General features: G+C 36.3%; 1 protein-coding gene across 1 annotated transcript in view; it reads left to right on the top strand.

The window, feature by feature from the left end:
- Window positions 1–263: 263 nt before the first annotated feature.
- The window catches only part of EXOC1 (exocyst complex component 1), a 68,221-nt gene continuing 49,114 nt past the window's right edge, over window positions 264–19,370 (top strand). The window contains exons 1-5 of the mRNA XM_044680028.1: window positions 264–376; window positions 4,714–4,847; window positions 5,193–5,323; window positions 9,040–9,199; window positions 14,686–14,873. Of these exons, the coding sequence (XP_044535963.1) occupies window positions 4,724–4,847; window positions 5,193–5,323; window positions 9,040–9,199; window positions 14,686–14,873 (603 nt within the window). The 5' untranslated portion in view covers window positions 264–376; window positions 4,714–4,723. The remainder of the gene's footprint in view (window positions 377–4,713; window positions 4,848–5,192; window positions 5,324–9,039; window positions 9,200–14,685; window positions 14,874–19,370) is intronic.

Genomic DNA, 19,370 nt, shown 5'->3' with positions numbered 1-19,370 from the left:
GTCAGAATTCCACGAGAAACAGAGCTAGCCTGGGTCTCCCATCTGTCCTCTTCCCTTCCTCCCTCCTCCTCCTCCTGCCTCTTTGTTCCAATTGGGTTTCTCTTTCTCTCAAGTTCTGAGTCCGGATCTGTATTTGTCTGTTTCTCTCTTTCCCCTTTTCTTTGGCGCGCGTGCTCTCTCTCTCACACACACCTCTCTATGGTACCTCTTTCCGGTTCGACTCCCGGTCACGTGACCGGATGTAGGAAATGGGCGGGGTCGGGGCTTTGCCAGAGGTGCATTGAGAGACTGAGAGTGAGAGCTCGCTGCCGGTAACCGACGCGGCCTCCGCCCCAGTCCGGTCCCCTCACGAAGGAGCCTGACCGGCGCGCCTCGGGTAAGGGAGAGGCTGCGGCTGCAGCGTGTGCACAGTGACTCCGGGGAAGGCTGCGGTCTCCCCTCGAGGCCGCTCCTCTCCCTTGGAGACGCGGCCGTCAGCTCCCCAGCGTCGCCCCTGCCCTGTCACCAGCGTCAGCCCCGAGGGGAGCGTTCGGGCGGCGCCTTCCCTTCTCCTGCCCCGACCCCGCGGGAGCAGATCCCGCGCTGTTTGGGTCTGGCACCAGGGTTTAGCTTTCTCCTACTCCTCAGGTCCAGGAGAATAATATTTTTTATTGTTCTGTCACGTTCGCCCTTCATGATCCCATTTAGAGTTTTCTTGCCAAAAGGTACTAGAGCGCTTTGCCATTTCTTTCTCCAACTCATTTTGGTAGATGAGGAAACTGAGGCCAACAGGGTTAAGTGATTTTTGCTCAGGGTCACACAGCTCATAAATGTGTGAGTCCAGATTCGAACTCGGGAAGAGGAGTCTTTCTGACTCCAGGCCCAGCACTCTATGCACTGCACCTGGCTGCCATAATAATAATAATAATAATAATAATAAATATTTGTGTAGCGCTTACTTAGTGGCAGGCACCGTGTTCAGCATTTCACAGTTATTACCCAATTTGATACAGCAGTCGGAAGGTAGAAGCTATTATCCCCATTTTGCAGATGAGAAAACCGAGGCAGGAAGGTGCAGTAATTTGCACAGTTAGTATCTGAGTTTGGATTTGAACTCAAGTCTTCCTGCTCCAGAACTGTATCTGCTGTCACATACCCCTTTCTCATACCTTCTGAGTCTTCCTTTTTCATTGAACCAGAGAGTTCTTTATCTGGAAGCAGTGGTACCCTTCAGTGAGTTCTGTAAATCAATTTCATAGAGACCTTAATCTTGCAATGGGGGTGGGAAGGTAGCCTGCAGCTGTATTTTCACTAACAATTAAAAAATAGCATTTCCTTCGATTATGAATTTTTAAAATAAATTTCTGGGATGGGATACCAGATTGCCAAAAATATCCATTGCAAAAAAAGGGATAAGAATATTGTCATGAGAATGCACCTTGCACTTATGTCCTGTCAGGATTCATTTCTCTCCTCTTCCAGTAGTGCTTTCAGCAAATAAGGAATAGTAGAAGGTTCCCCCAAACTTTACCTGGTGTGGTGGCTTAGTGGCCAGGACACTGACTAATAGTCAAGAACCTGGTTCTAACTCTGGCACTGCTATAGCACAGCAAGTATAATTGATCTTGGATAGGCCACTTTGCTTCTCTGGAGTTAGACTCTATGACATTAGATAGAAACTTCTGCTTTTCAAAAAATATTTATTTATACAATATTCTGTAATATTGAAGTATTCCTAAGACTGAGTATTTTTACCTATGGGATAATTCGTACTTTTCCTATTTTTATAGCTGGATAAAGAGAAATAGGGAAACACTTTGTTTCTTGTTTCATTTACACATCCTCTATTACATTTTTTCATTTGTTCCATTACTGATTAGAACCACCAGTTATTAGAGGTTGAAAGCGCCTTAGAGTTCATTTAGTACAAAACACTTATTTTACAAAAGAGAAAAATAAAGCCCAGAGAGTTTATAAATTGCTTGAAATTTTACTGTGGGTAGTTAAAGATAAAGATTGCCTGATTGTATTGGGCTAATTGTAGATATCTTTATGACTATAGGCAAGTCTCACTTCATTTTTCTGAGCCTATTTCCTCATCTATAAATGAAAAAGTCGACTTGAACTATATCTAAAATTCCTTCTGGCTTTTAAGTCTAAGGACCTAAATACTAGAAGGTTTCTGCATTCAAGAATTTTATGATAGAGTTGAGGAGCTAAGACAAATAACAATAAAATAGAGAAAAATACAGGATTTTTACTGGCAGACATTCCTTCTAGGACAAAGTACAACTTGCTCTTTTAGTGAAAAAAGCACTATGATTAAGAGGTAAATTATATAGTACATTAAATACTAGAGGGCTCTAAGGGAAAAATCTACCTGGATTGGAATAGAATTAGCTGTGTGAGGTCAGAAAGGTCAGAAAGCATCTCTAGACCTCAGTTTCCTTATCTGTAAAATGAGAGTTAAATAGGATGACCTCTAAGGTCATCTAATTCTAAAGGTCATCTAGCTCAAAATCTTTGATTTATGATCCATTTGGAGTTGATTCCAAGGAAGAGGTATGACTAATTGGATTTTGAAGAATGATTAGAATTTGAATAAATGATGAGACTAGGGAAAAATGAATAAGTAGTATGTGAAAAGCATCATGCTATTTTTTTTTTTTAAGTATTAGGGCAATAGAACCTTTTAGAGACAGAGTATTGGGCCCTGCCCCCACCCCACTCTCCAGACCAAGTGCCATGCCTGCTCCCACCCAGAGACCCTGTGCCTTGCTCCTCCCTGCCACCAAGTGCCAGGGTCACCAGCCTGCCCCTTTACCCCACACAGAGGAAAGTGCTCCCATTGTGCTGCTGGGTAAAGAAGTAGGTGAATTGAGGAATTTCCTCAGTGCATGTAGAGACGGGGAGGGAAGGGGTCTGAGTGCTCTGCTCCCCTCCAGCTCTGCCACCTGTGAGCTGCCCACCTTACCCCCTGTGAATTCCCATTGTGTTGCTGGGCAGAGGGGTGGAAAATGTGAAAAAATGTCATCTTGCAGGATGGAGAGGGGGAAGAGAGCAACTCTGCCTGAGTCTACCTTTCTAGTAACGAATTCTGGGGTGGGGGGAGGCAGCTGTATGCCCACAGAGAGCGCTCTGCATGCCATCTTTGGTACCTGTGCCATAGGTTTGCTGTCATTGTACTAGGGGATACAAATGGAAAAGTAAAATAGCTGCCCCTCGCAGATCACATTCTAATGGGAGAGACTTGTGGAAGATTTAACTGTCAGACGAAAAGAATCCATGGACCTTAGGGTGAAATTGTCAATGCATATAATAATGCCTCTTCTTTAATGTTATTTCCATTGGTAAAATCATGTCAGTGTCTGGTGTTGAGCCATTTGGCAATGCCAAGGACTTTGGTGGCAAGAACTTTCTTTTCTGGGTCTTTGAAAAAGATACGGCTCTAGCAACCACAGGAGCAGTTGTCAAACCACAAGAGTTGCTTCCCAGGGTGATGTTATAGTCACTAGGCTGGGAGCTTTGCTGTTCCCAAAGTTCTTGTGTTCTTGGTTCTGGGCTGTCTCCATCAGGGTATGAAAGGAGATAAGGTCAATTGTGATCAAGTTGGGAATGATTGCTTAACTTGCTTGGGGAAATGCCTCTTATCTCCCCTTCAAGGTGTCTGCTACTGTGTGGCATTCTTGCTGTGTGAGTGACAGTTGGTGGGAATGACCCTTCTCTACAAGGGTAATTTTCCCTTGGATAATGCAACCATCATCAGCTCTGAGAACTGGGCTGGAAACAAGACTGGTAACCTGGAGAACTCTTCCTAGTCTCAGGGTTCCTGTGCTCATCTTTGGTCAGCTGTAGGTGCTGGTGGTTATGAGGAATGTGCTTCCTTTCTCCACAATATTTTGCTGTCAACAAATATGCAAAGGAGTGAAAATGGGAATAAAGTTAAGGTTGTTGAGGTTTGACTAGAGCAGAGTTCCCATCATGAAATTTTAAATACATAAAGCATGTCAGATTATGGGTGGTTTTAAATGTCTGGATAAGAGTTTGGATCTGCTCCTGTAATGAGTGGGAAACCATTGAAGGCTGAGCATTAATTAATTAAGTGACATCTCAGTCTCTAGTAATGCTTATGATTGTGACTGCTCAGTGAGATAATGGGCAATATCTGCTCCAGGACTGGCCAGAGGATCCTGGGTCAGTAGAAAAGCCAGTATATTCTTTTGTTTCTGCCAGGGAAATCTTAGAAAAGAGAAGAAATAGTGCCAGCAGTTTTTAAGAACAGTGGTACCATTATCTTGTAATTAGCAAAGTGAAGTCAATTGGAATTATGAAGGGTAGGGTTCTTTGGATGGACCCCATTTTGAAAAAGAGTGATCTAAACTTATTTGTATCACTTAAAGATTTTAGCACTTTAGTCATCTGCTTACATAGCTAGAAAAACATTTTTAAAGTATTATACAAAATAATAATCTTGAAAAACAATAATTTTGAGTAAAGATAGTATTTTAGAGTAGCTGTTAATATCATGAAGAACTATTATAAAATGCTTTATTTTTTGACCTTTAAGTGCTATTTATGACATCTTGTTATGATATAAAAACATTTTTCTAAAATTTTCCATTGGTCATTCATAGTATTTGTTTTCCTTAATGAGAAAACTAAATGATAAATTGAGGGCTTGTTTAAAACTTTTCATTGGCACACTGTACAGTATTCATAATCTGAATTTTTCAGCTAAGAAAAAATGACTGCAATCAAGCATGCTTTACAAAGAGATATTTTCACGCCAAATGATGAACGTTTACTGAGTATTGTGAATGTCTGCAAAGCAGGGAAAAAGAAGAAAAACTGTTTTTTGTGTGCCACAGGTGGGTTTTTCAATTTACAGAAAATACTCTTTTGATATATTTTTTCTGTAAGGGTCATTTATTCTTTGTATTAAACCTCATTTTCATTGTAACTTTTAAAATTGAAGCTGCAGCCAGTTAATTTCCTATTACTTCTCATTAAAGAAAAATGTTCTTTTCATAGGTTTAATTCAAAGGAAATTCTTGTTTACAAAGTAAAAAATTCAGAAAGTACCGTGTTACCCTTCCATTTAAAAATGTATACCACCTCTCTGACATATAGAGACTACTTGGATCATACATATATTAGAAAGATATCAGGTCAAAAAATATTTCTAATTAAAGTACTTATTTTTTACTCAACAGTAACAACAGAACGGCCAGTACAGGTGAATGTGGTAAAAGTGAAGAAATCGGATAAGGGAGACTTCTACAAAAGACAGATTGCATGGGCCCTTAGAGATCTTGCTGTGGTAGACGCCAAAGATGCCATTAAAGTATGTCTTTATTCTTAATACTTTGACTGGGGGGTTGCTTATAAAATGCCATCCACTTTATAAAAAATTTTCATGTCTTCATATAGTTTATCTAAGCTTGTCTTTCCAGTGATTACTTGCCCATGGAAATTAAGAATGATTGTTTTGAAAAACATTCATTCTCTGTGATTTATGCTTTAAATGGTCTTTTAAAATCCTTTTTTAAAAAATAATTTGCTCTAATTAATTGTTCACAAAATTATTTTCTAATCTGATTTTTGTTGGTAAATTGTTTTTTTTAATATTTTTCTTGCCTTCCTCTTATCCTTCTGTCTTCTTTTCATCTACAAGATATGCTATATTATTTTTTATTTTCAGACATGCCCTTTTCTCATTTTATGAAGCTCCTCTGGCTTTAACTTTGATATCTAGCAAAATTCATGTGAACTAAAGCAAACGAAACTTTTGTATCCCTACCACTTAGCACAGTTCCAGGCACATAATAACACTTAATAAATGCTTGTTGACTAATTTGTATATGTATATTTTTTTTGTTAATAATTTAGTGTTTAAAGTTTTAAGTTGTCCAGGTATGTTGTGCTAATATAACAATGTAGCATTTCTGATAAGTGTTATCCTGACATTGTTAATATAAGAGAATGTTACATTGTTAATGTGATATAAAAATGTTTTTTTTTTTTCCTCAGTGGTTTTGGTAAAATGTGGCACAACTATGTAGCATATATTTGTACCCAGCCCCATGTGTGATGTACCAAGATACCTAAATGTCAGTGCAGTTATTTGAATTCAGTTCAATTCAATAAATATTTATTAAGTGCCTACTGTGCAACTCATCATCAGACAATGGTAGAGAGAAATATATCAACTAAAATATAGTTCTTGTCTATATGTCATATACAATCTAATCTGCTAGATAGATTGATTTATTTTAAATCATTGCATCATTTTTTTTTCTCAAGGAAAGGACGATTAATCTTTTTTTATATTATTGCCTTTAGAAGTATTAAGTGATGGCTTCAGGTTTTTAAAAACCAAAACACTTCAAAAATTAAAATATCGTTATAGTGGCATTTGAATTAGATACTTAGATTCAAGACAAAAAGTACAATTATTTAGCCACCTATAATACATATGTTCCCTATCTCAAAGATCTAACAAAGGAAGAAAGCATGGCCTAGATAGAGGGCTAGCCTGCCAGCCAGGAATCAGCATGCTGGCTCTGAAACATACTAGCTTTTGACTTGTAGACAATTTGCTTAAAATCTTTCCCACATCCTAGGCAACTCATTGAGACTGAGTTACAGACAATTTGACAGCTGGCATCACTGAAAGGAGTTTTTGTACTAAGAATTCCGTATCGGTATAGGTTTTTTTTTTAAAATCATGTGCCTCAATATAAATCACTTATACATTTATGGGATACCATCAAGATTTAGATGAATTTGCTTGCTTCAAATATCAAAAAATTGCAATTTCCAAAACCTTAAATATAATGCAATTAAAATGGACCTTTGTTATCTTGGTGAATGCCTCTGAGGAACTGAGTCCTGAGAAAAAGTTACAAGATGATAATTAAGGTACAAGAAGAAAATGAAACACATGAGTTTCAGAAGCACGTTTCCCAATTAATAATGCAGTTGCATGAACTCTTTACTCAAGAAAATGCTTTTCATCTACTTGCTTCCCAGGAAAGCAAAGATCTTTTCAGGAGAGTTTAGGAAAAGAATAGAGTTTGGGGAGGTGGGGTTGGGGTTCATTTAGCATCTTATATATTTTTTTAAATCTCAGAAGAATCTGAGGCAAGTGCCAGGAGTAGGATTTAGTTTTTATAGATTTCTATTTGAAGTCTTTTCAGAAACACACAGCCCACCTTTGTTAAAAAGACATATTGATTACTAAGCTATTTTCACTTCAGTAGTTGTATATTTTGTAACCTAATTGACTGTTGCTGAATGCTTACTTAAATACTTCCTCACAGCTGACATCTCATTGCTACCATACTTAAGGGATTTTTTTCTTTTCATATAGTCACCTTGTGTGTATAGAATGTATATATATGAAATATAAAATTTTTGGTACACCCTAACATCAGCCTTTTGGTATCACACATTGATCTGTGTGAGTATTGTAGCTAGAACTCTCAAGGTTTTTTTGTTGTTTTTTTTTTAATGGCATTATGGGAAATATTCCCAGTAAAGCTATCATTTCCCTTAAAGTTTTTTTTCAGTTGCCAAATGTTCTTACGTTTTGTTAGCCTTGATGTAAGTATCTTTTCATGGGTAAATATAGATTTTTAATTTTTGTAACTATTAAGCTTTTCCCCTCTTTACTAGTGTATATTATGGAATCTTATTCTTACAAAATCAGGTCCTATCCTTGATACATCATAATTATAGATAAAAAAAGTGATATAATATATGATTGTCTTGAAAGGGGCTATTCAATACTTTGCTTTTTTTTAAGCCCTTACTTTCTGTCCTAGAATCAATAATAAGTATTGGTTCTAAGGCATAGGGGTAAGGATGAGGCATTTGGGATTAAGTCACTTGCCCAGGGCCACACAGCTAGGAAGTGTCTGAGGCCAGATTTGAACTCAGGACCTCCCATCTCTAGGTCTGACTTTCTATCCACTGAGCTACCCAGCTACCCCACATTCAATCCTTTTTATCCAATACCAGTATTTAAAAGTTTCTTCTATATTTGCTACTTTTCTACTTCCCAGGTAAACTTTGAACTTTTAAAAATGTGGAACACTATATATGTTCATATGTTTTTGTTTTATCTAGTTCTCAAAAAACACTTTATTGGTAGAAGAAATATTAAAGACAGAGATTATTGGCTAGCTGTTCTAGTTGCACCTCATGGAGTATCTGTACTTTAATGGAGCCACTGGAAGTTAAGGTTTAGTATTCAGCATACTGGCCTCCAAGGTCCTTCCCAGTTCCAAAACCATGATCCTATGAATGCCCAGATCCAGACAGATAAACACATACGTATATTTTTATGTTTATAACCCAAAACAAGTATTATTTCCATTATCCCTCAAAAGAAACTAGCACTTTGGTGATCTAAGTGAGCTTTTATTTACCCAGAAAAGCAGTAATTTTACACTTTGGGGTAAGGAGATGGCCTGGACTGAGATTGAAAAAGTGGTTTTTCTTTTTCCAATATCTACCTTTTATATTTGTGGGTTTAAGGCAGTGATTCTCAAAGTGGGCAGTACTTCCCCCTGGTGGGTGCTGCAGCGATCCAGGCGGGGCAGTGATGGTCACAGGTGCATTTATCTTTCCTATTAATTGCTATTAAAATTTTTTAAAAAATTAATTTCCAGGGGGCTAAGTAATATTTTTTTCTGGAAAGGGGGCAGTAGGCCAAAAACGTTTGGGAACCACTGGTTTAAGGTATATAAAAGGTAAACTATTTGGAGTAGGATGAGTTATTCCATAGTTAACCCACAATTTTGCATTAAAAATTGAACCCTCCCCCTTTCTCATATGGTCTAAGCAACTATTTTTTCATGGTAATTTTAATTCAATATCTTCTCTGAGCTATTAATATCAACAAATTACTTCAGTTTTAAAATGTAATAAATAAGAGCACCTCCTGCTTAAAGTATGTTTTACTTTGTGTTAGAAAATCCCCCCATTCTTTATATAGCAATAATGAAAAAAAATAAATGATCACAAATGCTTTTTTGTATTTGTATTTATTTTCAGGAGAATCCTGAATTTGATTTACATTTTGAAAAAATATACAAATGGGTTGCCAGCAGCACGGCAGAAAAAAATACGTTTATTTCCTGTATTTGGAAATTGAATCAGAGATATCTTCGAAAGAAAATTGATTTTGTCAATGTTAGTTCACAACTTTTAGAAGGTAAAGCCCCATGAAAATTTATCCATAAAATCAAATATATCATAAATATGTATTTTGCTATAATTATTTAAATTGATTAGGATAATGATTTAATTTAGGTATTTACTGTTCAATATGTGCTTCAAGGATAGTATTTTATTTAGACAAAGTATTCATATTGTTTTATCAGGAAAGGCAAAAGTCTGAATGTAAAATGCAAAGATATGGTATTTTAGAGATGAACAAAAGAGTTAAAGTTGGTAATCTTCTAGGCCAGTGATGGCGAACCTTTGAGAGATGGAGAGCCAGGCCCCACCCCCCAGACACCAAGTCCCTCTCCATACCTCCCCATCTTACCCCCACACCCCTCTTACCCCAGACAGGGGAGGGAGGAAGCACTCTTATTGCCTGTTGAGCAGAGGGTCAGGTGATGAGAGGCACATGTGGAGAGGGGAGAAGAGTGGTCCCAGTGCTCCGCTCCCCTCTAGCTATGTGCCATGCTGTGAGCTTTGCTCCCCTCAAACCTAGCTCCTCTCCAACCCCACAACAGGAATCACCTTCACCACAGACTCAACAGGCTGCTGTCTGTGCCACTCCTTCAAGCAGCATGTGAAGCCCACCCCACCTTGCCCCAGACAGGGGAGGGAGGAAGTGCTCCCATTAGGCTACTGGGCAGAGAGGTGGGGGAAGTGAGGAATGGCCTCAGGCACATGGAGAGGGGGAGGGGAACAGCTCCACCCCAAGTCCCTCTGGCTTTCTAGCAAGGAATTCTGGTGGGTGTCTGTAGACGTGCCTACAGAGAGGGCTCTGTGTGCCCTTTTTGGCATGGATGCCACAGGTTCACCATCACAGTTATAGGCAAAGAAAAAGGAAATTGCTTTTTCTCCAACAGATTACATTAAAAGTGGAAATTGGTAACCTCAAATTGCATTTATACTCACTGAACTGTGTCCCTTTCTTTTGAATTCTACTTTTCCACCATTCCTTCTTCTCTGTAATCTCTATGAATTTTCCCTTACATGTAATACACTAAGTAAGCCTCATCCTCCATTTTGCATTGCTTTTAGTTAGTGGTGTAGGAACTAGTTATGGATTTATGGCACATGATAATTTAGTTTTGGTAGAAAGTTTAGGGTTCCAAACATAGGAGTGGAAGAAAATCAATTGGAATCATCTTTCCTAGGACTCTAGTATGTTAGTCTTAAATATAGAATACTTAAAATTGTCTTTCTTCTAACTCTCATTTTACAGATGAGGAAAAAGGCCCCCCAAAAGTTATATAATTTGCCTGTGCCACACTGTGAATTAGTGTTGAATTAAAATTTCTCTTACCTCTTATCATTTTGAGTCCAGAGCTCATCCCATTGTTCATACATCTCTTCATTGCAGAAACAAATAATTCTTTAGGATGTGGTTTACTGGTTTTCAAAAAAGTATTTTGAATTGTAGCATGAAATCTCTCCTCTTAAGGTTTTTCTTTACAGTTTTTCCCCTACATTGAACATTAAATGAAGCTCTCTGAACTATAGGAATAGGAAAGGTATCTCTTAATGCATTATTTAAAGAAACCTAAAATTAACATTTCACTTTTCATTGTGGGCTTAAAGTTTTATTATAGTATGTGTTTTGTTTGACCCTTACATTCCATAGGTATATAGATGGTATGCTTCATAGAATAGTGATTCTCAGATGTTCTCAATTTTTATAACATGTGCCTTACCCATTCCTACCACAATACTGTCTTAACAGAACCATTGGGAAGAGGGCTACTGATTGTGAGATTGTAATGGTTCTGCTTCTTTTTAAAATCATAAATATATAATACAAGAAACAAAAGTGAAGCATTGTAAATATTAACACTACAAGAATCAAGTCTAAAGAATACCTGGAAAACTGTAGGAACATATTTTGAGAACTACTTGTTCATCAACCTTAAATAGAAACTTCTGTTTTAGTTGAATTCAATTCTCTAAATGTCTACATACTTGATACGTTTGAATATAAATCTTACCATTCTAAAATCATGTTTCCTTTAATAACTGAGTGGCTAATACACACAGTTCTGACTTCACATAAATTCATATTATGCAAATTCAGTTTTTGCATCAATCAATGTAAATGAAAATTTACATAATTATAAAAGAAATCCACATTCCAAAAAAACCTATATTAATTTTATTGTGCAGTATTGTGTACAGTACTCTCTCTCTGCTCCTGTCTCTTGGCTCAGCACTCTGTGACTTCCCCCCCCCCCCCCCCCCACCAAAAAAAAAACCCTTGAAGTGAAAGCAGAATCACTGTGCTAGGAGACCACTACTGCTACTGTACCTAGAACTTGCCTTGAGACCTCTGGTGCTGAGAGAAGACTTTTACCCTACTCCACCCACCTGCCTTTGCCTGTCCGAATATTTCCTGCCCCCATATGTCTTGTCTTCCGTCTATCAACACTTAAGTAGTAGGTGTCTGTTCCTGGCCTCTGATGTTGCACCTCCTCTCCTGTCTGTGAATGTGTCCAGCTCCCACGTGCCTCCCCCACCACGTGTTCTTCCTCTTGGTTCTGGCCAGAATGTATGTGGCTGACCCCAGCCCTGCATGCTCCTCCCTTGGCCCTTACTTCTCTGTTCCCAGCTTCCATGTATCCTTGAACCTTGTGTTAGCCCCCTCCCTCTATGGTATGCATGGTCCCTTTCCATTCCCTCTTCCCCATGCCAACCCCATATCCACTGGCAAATTTTAATTATGTAAAAATCATTTAGGTAGAGATCTGTTGAACTGTCTACTTAAATAAAGCTTTGGTTTTGGTAAGTCTGAAGAAAATATTCCACTCTGGATAACAGTGTAGTAACCAGATGATCTTTATAATTGTTTTTTTTAATGATCATTTGTTAAATTTTATTGATACTTTGTTTTTTGTATCATGGGAATTTCCCAAACTCTACTCCCTTCATGGAACCCTCTGTTTTAACAAAGAAAAATAGTTCAGCAAAATGGACCAACATATTATTGTTAAACAGTGTATGTTACCCCCATAGTCTTCTATCTTTCTAATGAGAGGAAGGGTAAGTATTTCCTCATCTATTCTCTGGGTCCAAGATTGATCATTGCAGTTAATATATTAGCCTGTCTTTTTTTTAAATGTCACATTTTTTTCATAATCATTTTAGAGCTAACTTATCTTTAAGATAGATGAGTCTTGATGCATTAACATATCGACACTAAGTGAAATTACATAAGTTGCTTTTCCTTGGAGAAATTATACCAAAAGTTCATGCAGGATAATTGTGCTTCCTGGGAATTTAAGATTTCAAAGAAGGAATTTGTTAAGAGAGGAAGTCATTTAAATTTTCTTATTGTTCTTTAAACTACACATTTATTCTTTATTCAGTTAAATCAAAGCTTTTTATTTAAATCTTTAAAACCTAGCTTCATCTAATACTGTTTGTGCTCATTTAATTGCTTCAACTTTAATCTTTCTAATAAAACTAGAATCTTTTGTGACTAACCATTGTTAAATAATTGCTATGTAAAGCATTTGTTCTTTGTGTGAAAATAATTGGGCAAGACTCCAAAATAATATAAATGATCTTTCTTCCAGATTTTTCCTTCTAAGAATAAGAAATCTCATATTTTGTATAAATCTACTAAGAAACAACATCAGAAAACTAAAAGTAATATAAGTGTATAGTCAATGGCTGAAAATAATTTTATGTTTTTATTTAGGATTTAGATTCTTTCCAAAAATAATTTGAGTTGGCCAGAAAACTAAGAAAAATTTTTTACCTTTCCATTCCTTTAGTAACCTCCTCTTGTAATTGAATATTATATTATCTTTGAAACATATTACCATGAAGTTCAAATGAGTTACAGCGCAGTATTTTTTTTAACCTGTATACTATGCCACCCAGCTAATATTCTTTGCTTACTTTCCCTCTGCTTCTTTCATACCTTTTTATTCTCCAGAACTGCCTAAAGTTACAGAAGGTGCGTAACACCTTTTCTTATTCTTCTGTATAATTTAAACTATTTACCATTTTATGTTATGTGATATCATTTGCATATTTTATAAAGTTGTGTGTAGGGACAAGGTCGTTGCTTTAAAATCCATACTGCAATATAATTAATGACAATATTTTCATTATTGGCCTCTAAAGAATTATTTCTTATGAGAGAAGACTGCTATAACAGTTAACTTCATCAGCTTTAAGGATTTGTTAAAATGCCTGTTTGTATAAAGTACTGTTAGAATGGTTTAAGCAGTTCCTGCTCCAGGTGTTTATCAGTCATGTGTGACAGCTTAATTTCCCATTATAAAATTGAAGTTTTATATAGTTTTATATGTGATCTCAGTAAAATAACCCCCGTTCAAAATTTATCAAGTCACATATGCCTTAGTATTTTCTTTAATGATTTATGGCAGAAGCATTAGCCTTTATGTAGAATTCACTTAATTTGTCCTCAGTTTGAACACTTAAATCTTGTTTTGTTTTACATCTAGTTTTTTTGGTCTGCTTTGGTGGTCAATAATAAACTCATACCATGTTTCAAAGGTCATATTTACCCAGACATAGTTCTTATATAAATTAGTCATTTATATCTGGATAATATTAGAGTGACTCAGAGCTTTTTAACTAAATGAGGTGCTACACACAAAATATATAGAAATTAAACACTCTGGTTTTTTAACCTTTAAAAATTTTCTGTCGTATTGTTTTCCTATCATGCTCTTAAGTAGTCTGTTTCTAAAGTTAACTGAAAATAATGATTTCTAAATATCTAAGTTCCTTCAAATATTTAAACCAATATCTTTATTAGGAAAGTATTCCAAACTTTTATATCATAAAAAAATCAATGATACCTACTGACATTTTTAGAATTTCTCAGATTCATATTATTTTTACTTTTCTTATCTAGATAGTAATTATGGAAGGAATTCCATAGAAATTCTTAAAGTATATGTGAAATGTTATATATGTGTGTGTAAAAAGAAAGTTCATTTACCATGTTCAAAACCCAAGATATACTCTAAGAGTACTATACTCTATAGTATATCTCTCAGTTTGAATTTTAAATTATTTCAAAAAATAAGCTAAGGTACTTTTCATAGGTTTAGAATTTGGAATCAATGTTTTTAACTAAGGAATAATAACTTTGTGAGATAAGAAAATGGGGTTCATTTCCTACATAGTATAAAAGATTTCAGCTAGTGCTTTTAATGTCATGAGTAAAACATGTTATAATATTTGTAGATTAGTGACTTTGGCTTTATGTTTTTATGTTGGTTTTTTAAAAATTTCTATAGTGCTTCATCTCAATAGGATATAAAGTATTTTACAAAAATAAAGTGGTTTTTGTTTGCTTTTAATGAACTCTGAATTATTCTTTTCTCTTTTTCACTACTAAATATGTTCAAAGTTTACATTTGATCCTATCTAGTCTTAAGTATTAGCTATTATTACTTCATAGTTTTGGCTTTTGTAATTTTAATTTTTCCTTTGCTACTCTTTAAGAATCTGTTCCAAGTGGAGAGAATCAGAGTGTGACAGGAGGAGATGAAGAAGCTGTAGATGAATACCAAGAGTTAAATGCAAGAGAAGAGCAGGATATTGAGATAATGATGGAAGGCTGTGAATATGCAATCTCTAATGCTGAAGCTTTTGCAGAAAAGTTATCCAGAGAGCTGCAGGTGCTAGATGGGGTAAGAATTTCTTATAAAATATGAATGATGAATATGCAATAGATTGAGAAGCCTGGTTATGTACATATATCATTGTCATTGAGCCTTTATAGTATAATTATTACTTTAACTGTGCATTATCTCTTTCATGAACTTACCCAGCTATTTCAGAATGATCAAACAAAATATTTCCTTGGGGCCATTTATCTATTATTATAATTGTTAAAAGAAAACCTCTGCAGGGAGCAAGACCAATGAGAGGCACTTGCCTATGTCTCTATTCTATGAAGAGACATTCAGTATGGCATGGAAGGAGAAGGTGAAGGAAATAAGGCAGAAATCAAAGATCCCAAGGTTTTAATCAGAGACATCAGAACAGGTCTGTGTAGAAGAGTATGTCTTTGGTTGGAGAAAATAAATAGGTATAGAGTCTGATGAATTATCTTTGGTAAGAAGGGCTTTTATGAAAAGATCAAGGATTAGGGGTTGGAACCAAGATGGTGGAGAAAGTACACAGACCTACTAGATCTCTACCAAATTGCTCTCAAAACAAATTCTGAAGTGGCAGAACACATAAAAGGATCGAGTGAGACAATTTTTCAGGCCAAGATAATTTACAAGGTTAGCAGGAGGGGTCTGTTGCACTAGGGTGGGTGCACCAGGGCAGACTTCACCTCCACAAGTCAACACAGACTTTGAGGGTAGCTGAATTAACATCAAAGACTTCCAGAGCTCTCAGTCATAGACAATAACTGGTCAGAAGGAGATTATAGGGGCCCCTTTGCTGGCTCTGAGTACAGGACTCTATTACCTTGCAGATCCAGGTTGCAGTCCCTGTGTAAGGAGGAGAAATAGCACATATCAACACTTGTAAGCCACAGTGAGCAGGGGGCCCTTATCACAGTTCCAAAGCAGAAGAAGAGAGCTCGTGGCCATCACGGGTCAGAGCATAGACCAGGAGAATATTAAACACACCTCTCCTTAGATCATACCACCTTGGAAGAACTGAAAATAAAGAGATTCCATCTCTACTTGAAAGGTCTTGTCTATGGTGTCTAGGGATTTGTGTTTGGTCCCTCTATATTCTTCTGATCAAAGATTTATTAATGAAGGGACATTAGAGAAATTCAACCCTTTATGGATGAGGAAAATAAAGCCAATAGAGGGTAAGTAATTTGCTCAAGATCACTTAAGTAGCATGTTGAAGAACTGCCTTTGAACTCAGGGTCTTTAATTTCTTATCTCTATCTCTGCACTTTACTAGACTGCCCTGAGTTTTATCCATGTCAAGTGGATAAAAGCCCATACAATTTGCTTGTTAAATTCACAAGTGAAACAGTGCTAACATACTGAATCAGTAAACAAAACTTAATGAAGAATCTGAATACTCAATGTAAGGAAAATCAATAACAGACTCAAGTTACAGGTTCTCTTTGACTAGAGATCTTTAGGTAGATGATTTAAATTTAGTTTAAAAATATAAGATTTTATGAGGATAAAATAAGATAATATATAAAAAACATTTTGCAAATCATAAAAAGTTACATAAATGTGAGTAATCATAATAGGGTCATACTAATAATTTTCACCATCTTTCAGATATGTTTTTGAGCTAAGCCTTAAAAAAATGCATCTAAATATAAAGTGTAGAAATATTCATAGAAATCTTAGAAGAGACCTTAGAAGGACAAATAGTTCAACACTTACACAGAGTGAATTTTTTCTATTATATCCTTAAGTGCTCATCCAGCTTTTCCTGGAATACCTTGAATTCACTCCTTCACAAAGTAGCAGTCCTTGCATTTTTGGATAGCTCAGTTTAAAAATGAAGTAATTAAGGCCCACAGAGATCTCCTAGCTACTTAATTGCTAAATCATGACTAGAAACCTGGTCACTAATACACTTTTCCCTGTATTTAACATCTCATCACTTCATAGAATTTGGTTTATGTTTCTTTTCTTTTTGGATATATGGCCTAAGCATTTCACTGCTTTGCAAATAACTTTTGAGTTACATCAATTCAAGTCAAGTTTTTGCTAAATACTATATGAGAGGCTCCAGGCAGGAGACAAAAAGCCAAAAAAAAACTAGCCACTACTCACAGAGAACTGATGTTCTACTGAGAGCAACAACACATACGCAGATCAGCAAATAAATACAAAATATATTCAAAGTAAATACAAAGTTGTTGTGAAATGAATGGGAAAGAGCACTGACAACTACGAGGTCAGAAGAGGCTTCATGTGAGAGACAGCACTTGAGCCAATTCTTGAAAGAAGCTAGCGGTTTTTAAGAAGTGGGAGCACCTAAGGGGGACAGTTAGAGACCTGGAGGACTACTAGAATAAATGTACAGAGATAGTAGATAGGACATCAGACACAGGGAAAAGAAAATTATCCTTTTAACTGAAAATGTTAGAGTGGGAGCACCTGAGGGGGACAGTTAGAGACCTGGAGGACTACTAGAATAAATGTACAGAGACAGTAGATAGGACATCAGACACAGGGAAAAGAAAATTATCCTTTTAACTGAAAATGTTAGATGGATGAAGGGGAATAATAATGTGCAGTAAACCCAGAGAAAGAGACTGAAGCCAGATTGTGAAAGGCCCCAAGGGTCAAATGGGCATTAAAAGAAGTAACGCATTACCACAGAAGGCACACTGGTTTGGGAGTCAAAAGACAGGGTTCCAGTCCTAACTATTCACTTACTACCAGCTGACCTTGGGAAAGTTATTTGACTTCTGTGGGCCTCAATTTTCTCCTCTACAAAATAAGGAATTTGGACTCTATAATGTCTCAAGGTCCTTAAAGAATCTAAGATGTAGTGATCCTACTAATATGGTATGAGGTCTGTGATATAGGAGTTTGGGAATTTTAAGGAAGAAAAGAAGACCAAAGTAAATTGGCAGGATGGTATTTGTATCACTAGTTTTGCTAAAGAGAAACTATGAAATAAGAAGAAAGAGAAATAAAACTAAGTCAGGTTTTTGGTATATGTTATTATAAGTCAAGCCACAGTTTTAAATCTTTGTCAACAATAAAGTACCATTGTTCTTCAAGTGTTTTGTAAAAGAAAAAAATCTTTCCTCTGTATCTGTACTTGAAATTATCATCTTATGTTTTAAGTATAACATCTGAGTAAATGCAAAATCTTCTTTTTGAAAAATACTCTTGGATAGAACTAATAACTCCAGCTGGTTTTTGTGTGGACAAATGTTGAAATATTTTATAAAATCCAAGACCTTTGTAGGTACAGGACATTTTAAGGAAAAATACGTATTGGTCATTAGTAGTTATCGATATATCTTTTGTATTAGATGGGGGAGCACATGAGAAAAATCATCCTAGACCCACTTAGACTCCATCTTCAAGGTGGATTTCCATTATTGATTTCCACTGGTATAAAGTTCTACTATATTTCTTACAGAAACCAAGACCAAATCATTTGTGGTTTGATACATTTCTTTTCTCTAGTGAGATTCTCTCCCCTTGCTCTACCTCTGCTTCTTGGCTGTATCTAGGGTAAGATGGCTTTGTAAAATATAACACTGTTTTCACCACAGTATAAGAGAAATTGGAATTAAAACTTTATAGAGAATCATTGTGTCAGCAAGGATATTGTCTCATTAAGTTAACTGGGCACAGGTCTAAAGTGTAAATAGCCTTTTGTAATTCATTTAGTTTCTAGATACTAATTTCTTCTTTAGCCCTGACACTTCATGTTGCTATCTTTTCTTGCTGCTTTCCACTTTTCTGCAGGGCCACTCTTAGCTAGTTGAATTTCTTGAGAACTAGAGGACTTTTCTTTCTTGAGATCAGGTGTTTTATTTAGGTTTTAGGCCAAAACTATCCATTTAACACCTGCATGGACAAGAACTTGAATAATTCTCTATTGAGCCCTTCTTCATTTGGGGACTTAAATACTTTGGCTTCTTTGAGGCAAGCCTTCTTATACCATATTCAAGAGTTTCTCCATTTATTTTCTCCCTCTTACTGTAACCCCTAGGCTTGAAAATTTTTTCATAACTTGACTTCCTACACCTAGCCTTACCTTGGATAACACATAGCTCACAATGCCTTTTTATGTTAATGTGTTAAACCCCTTTTCAATTCATATATCATGCCCTAGGACATCTAGGTGGCACAGTAGATAGAGTATTGGGCCTAGAGGCATTCCCAAGTTCATTCTGGCCTCAGATACTAGCTGTATGACCCTGGGCAAGTCACTTAATCCTGTTTGCTTCAGTTTCCTCATCTGTAAAATGAACTGGAGAAGGAAATGGCAAACTACTTTAGGATCTTTGCCAAGAAAATCCCAAATGGAATCACAAAGAGTTGGACACAGCAAAAAGCAAATAGACAACAATTATTCCCTAGAATTGACCCCTTACATGTAACATATTCATACTTAATATTCCCTCTATTCACATATAAACATACACACACAACAAAGATAGGTTTGTATGTTGTCTTATCCTTCCTGCTAAGCAAATATCTTTCAGCAGCTATTCACAG

This window comes from Gracilinanus agilis, chromosome 6 (genome assembly GCF_016433145.1).
Source record: "Gracilinanus agilis isolate LMUSP501 chromosome 6, AgileGrace, whole genome shotgun sequence".
Taxonomy (NCBI): domain Eukaryota; kingdom Metazoa; phylum Chordata; class Mammalia; order Didelphimorphia; family Didelphidae; genus Gracilinanus; species Gracilinanus agilis.
The sequence above is the reverse complement of the archived record's forward strand: the minus strand, read 5'-3'. Positions and strand labels throughout refer to the sequence as shown.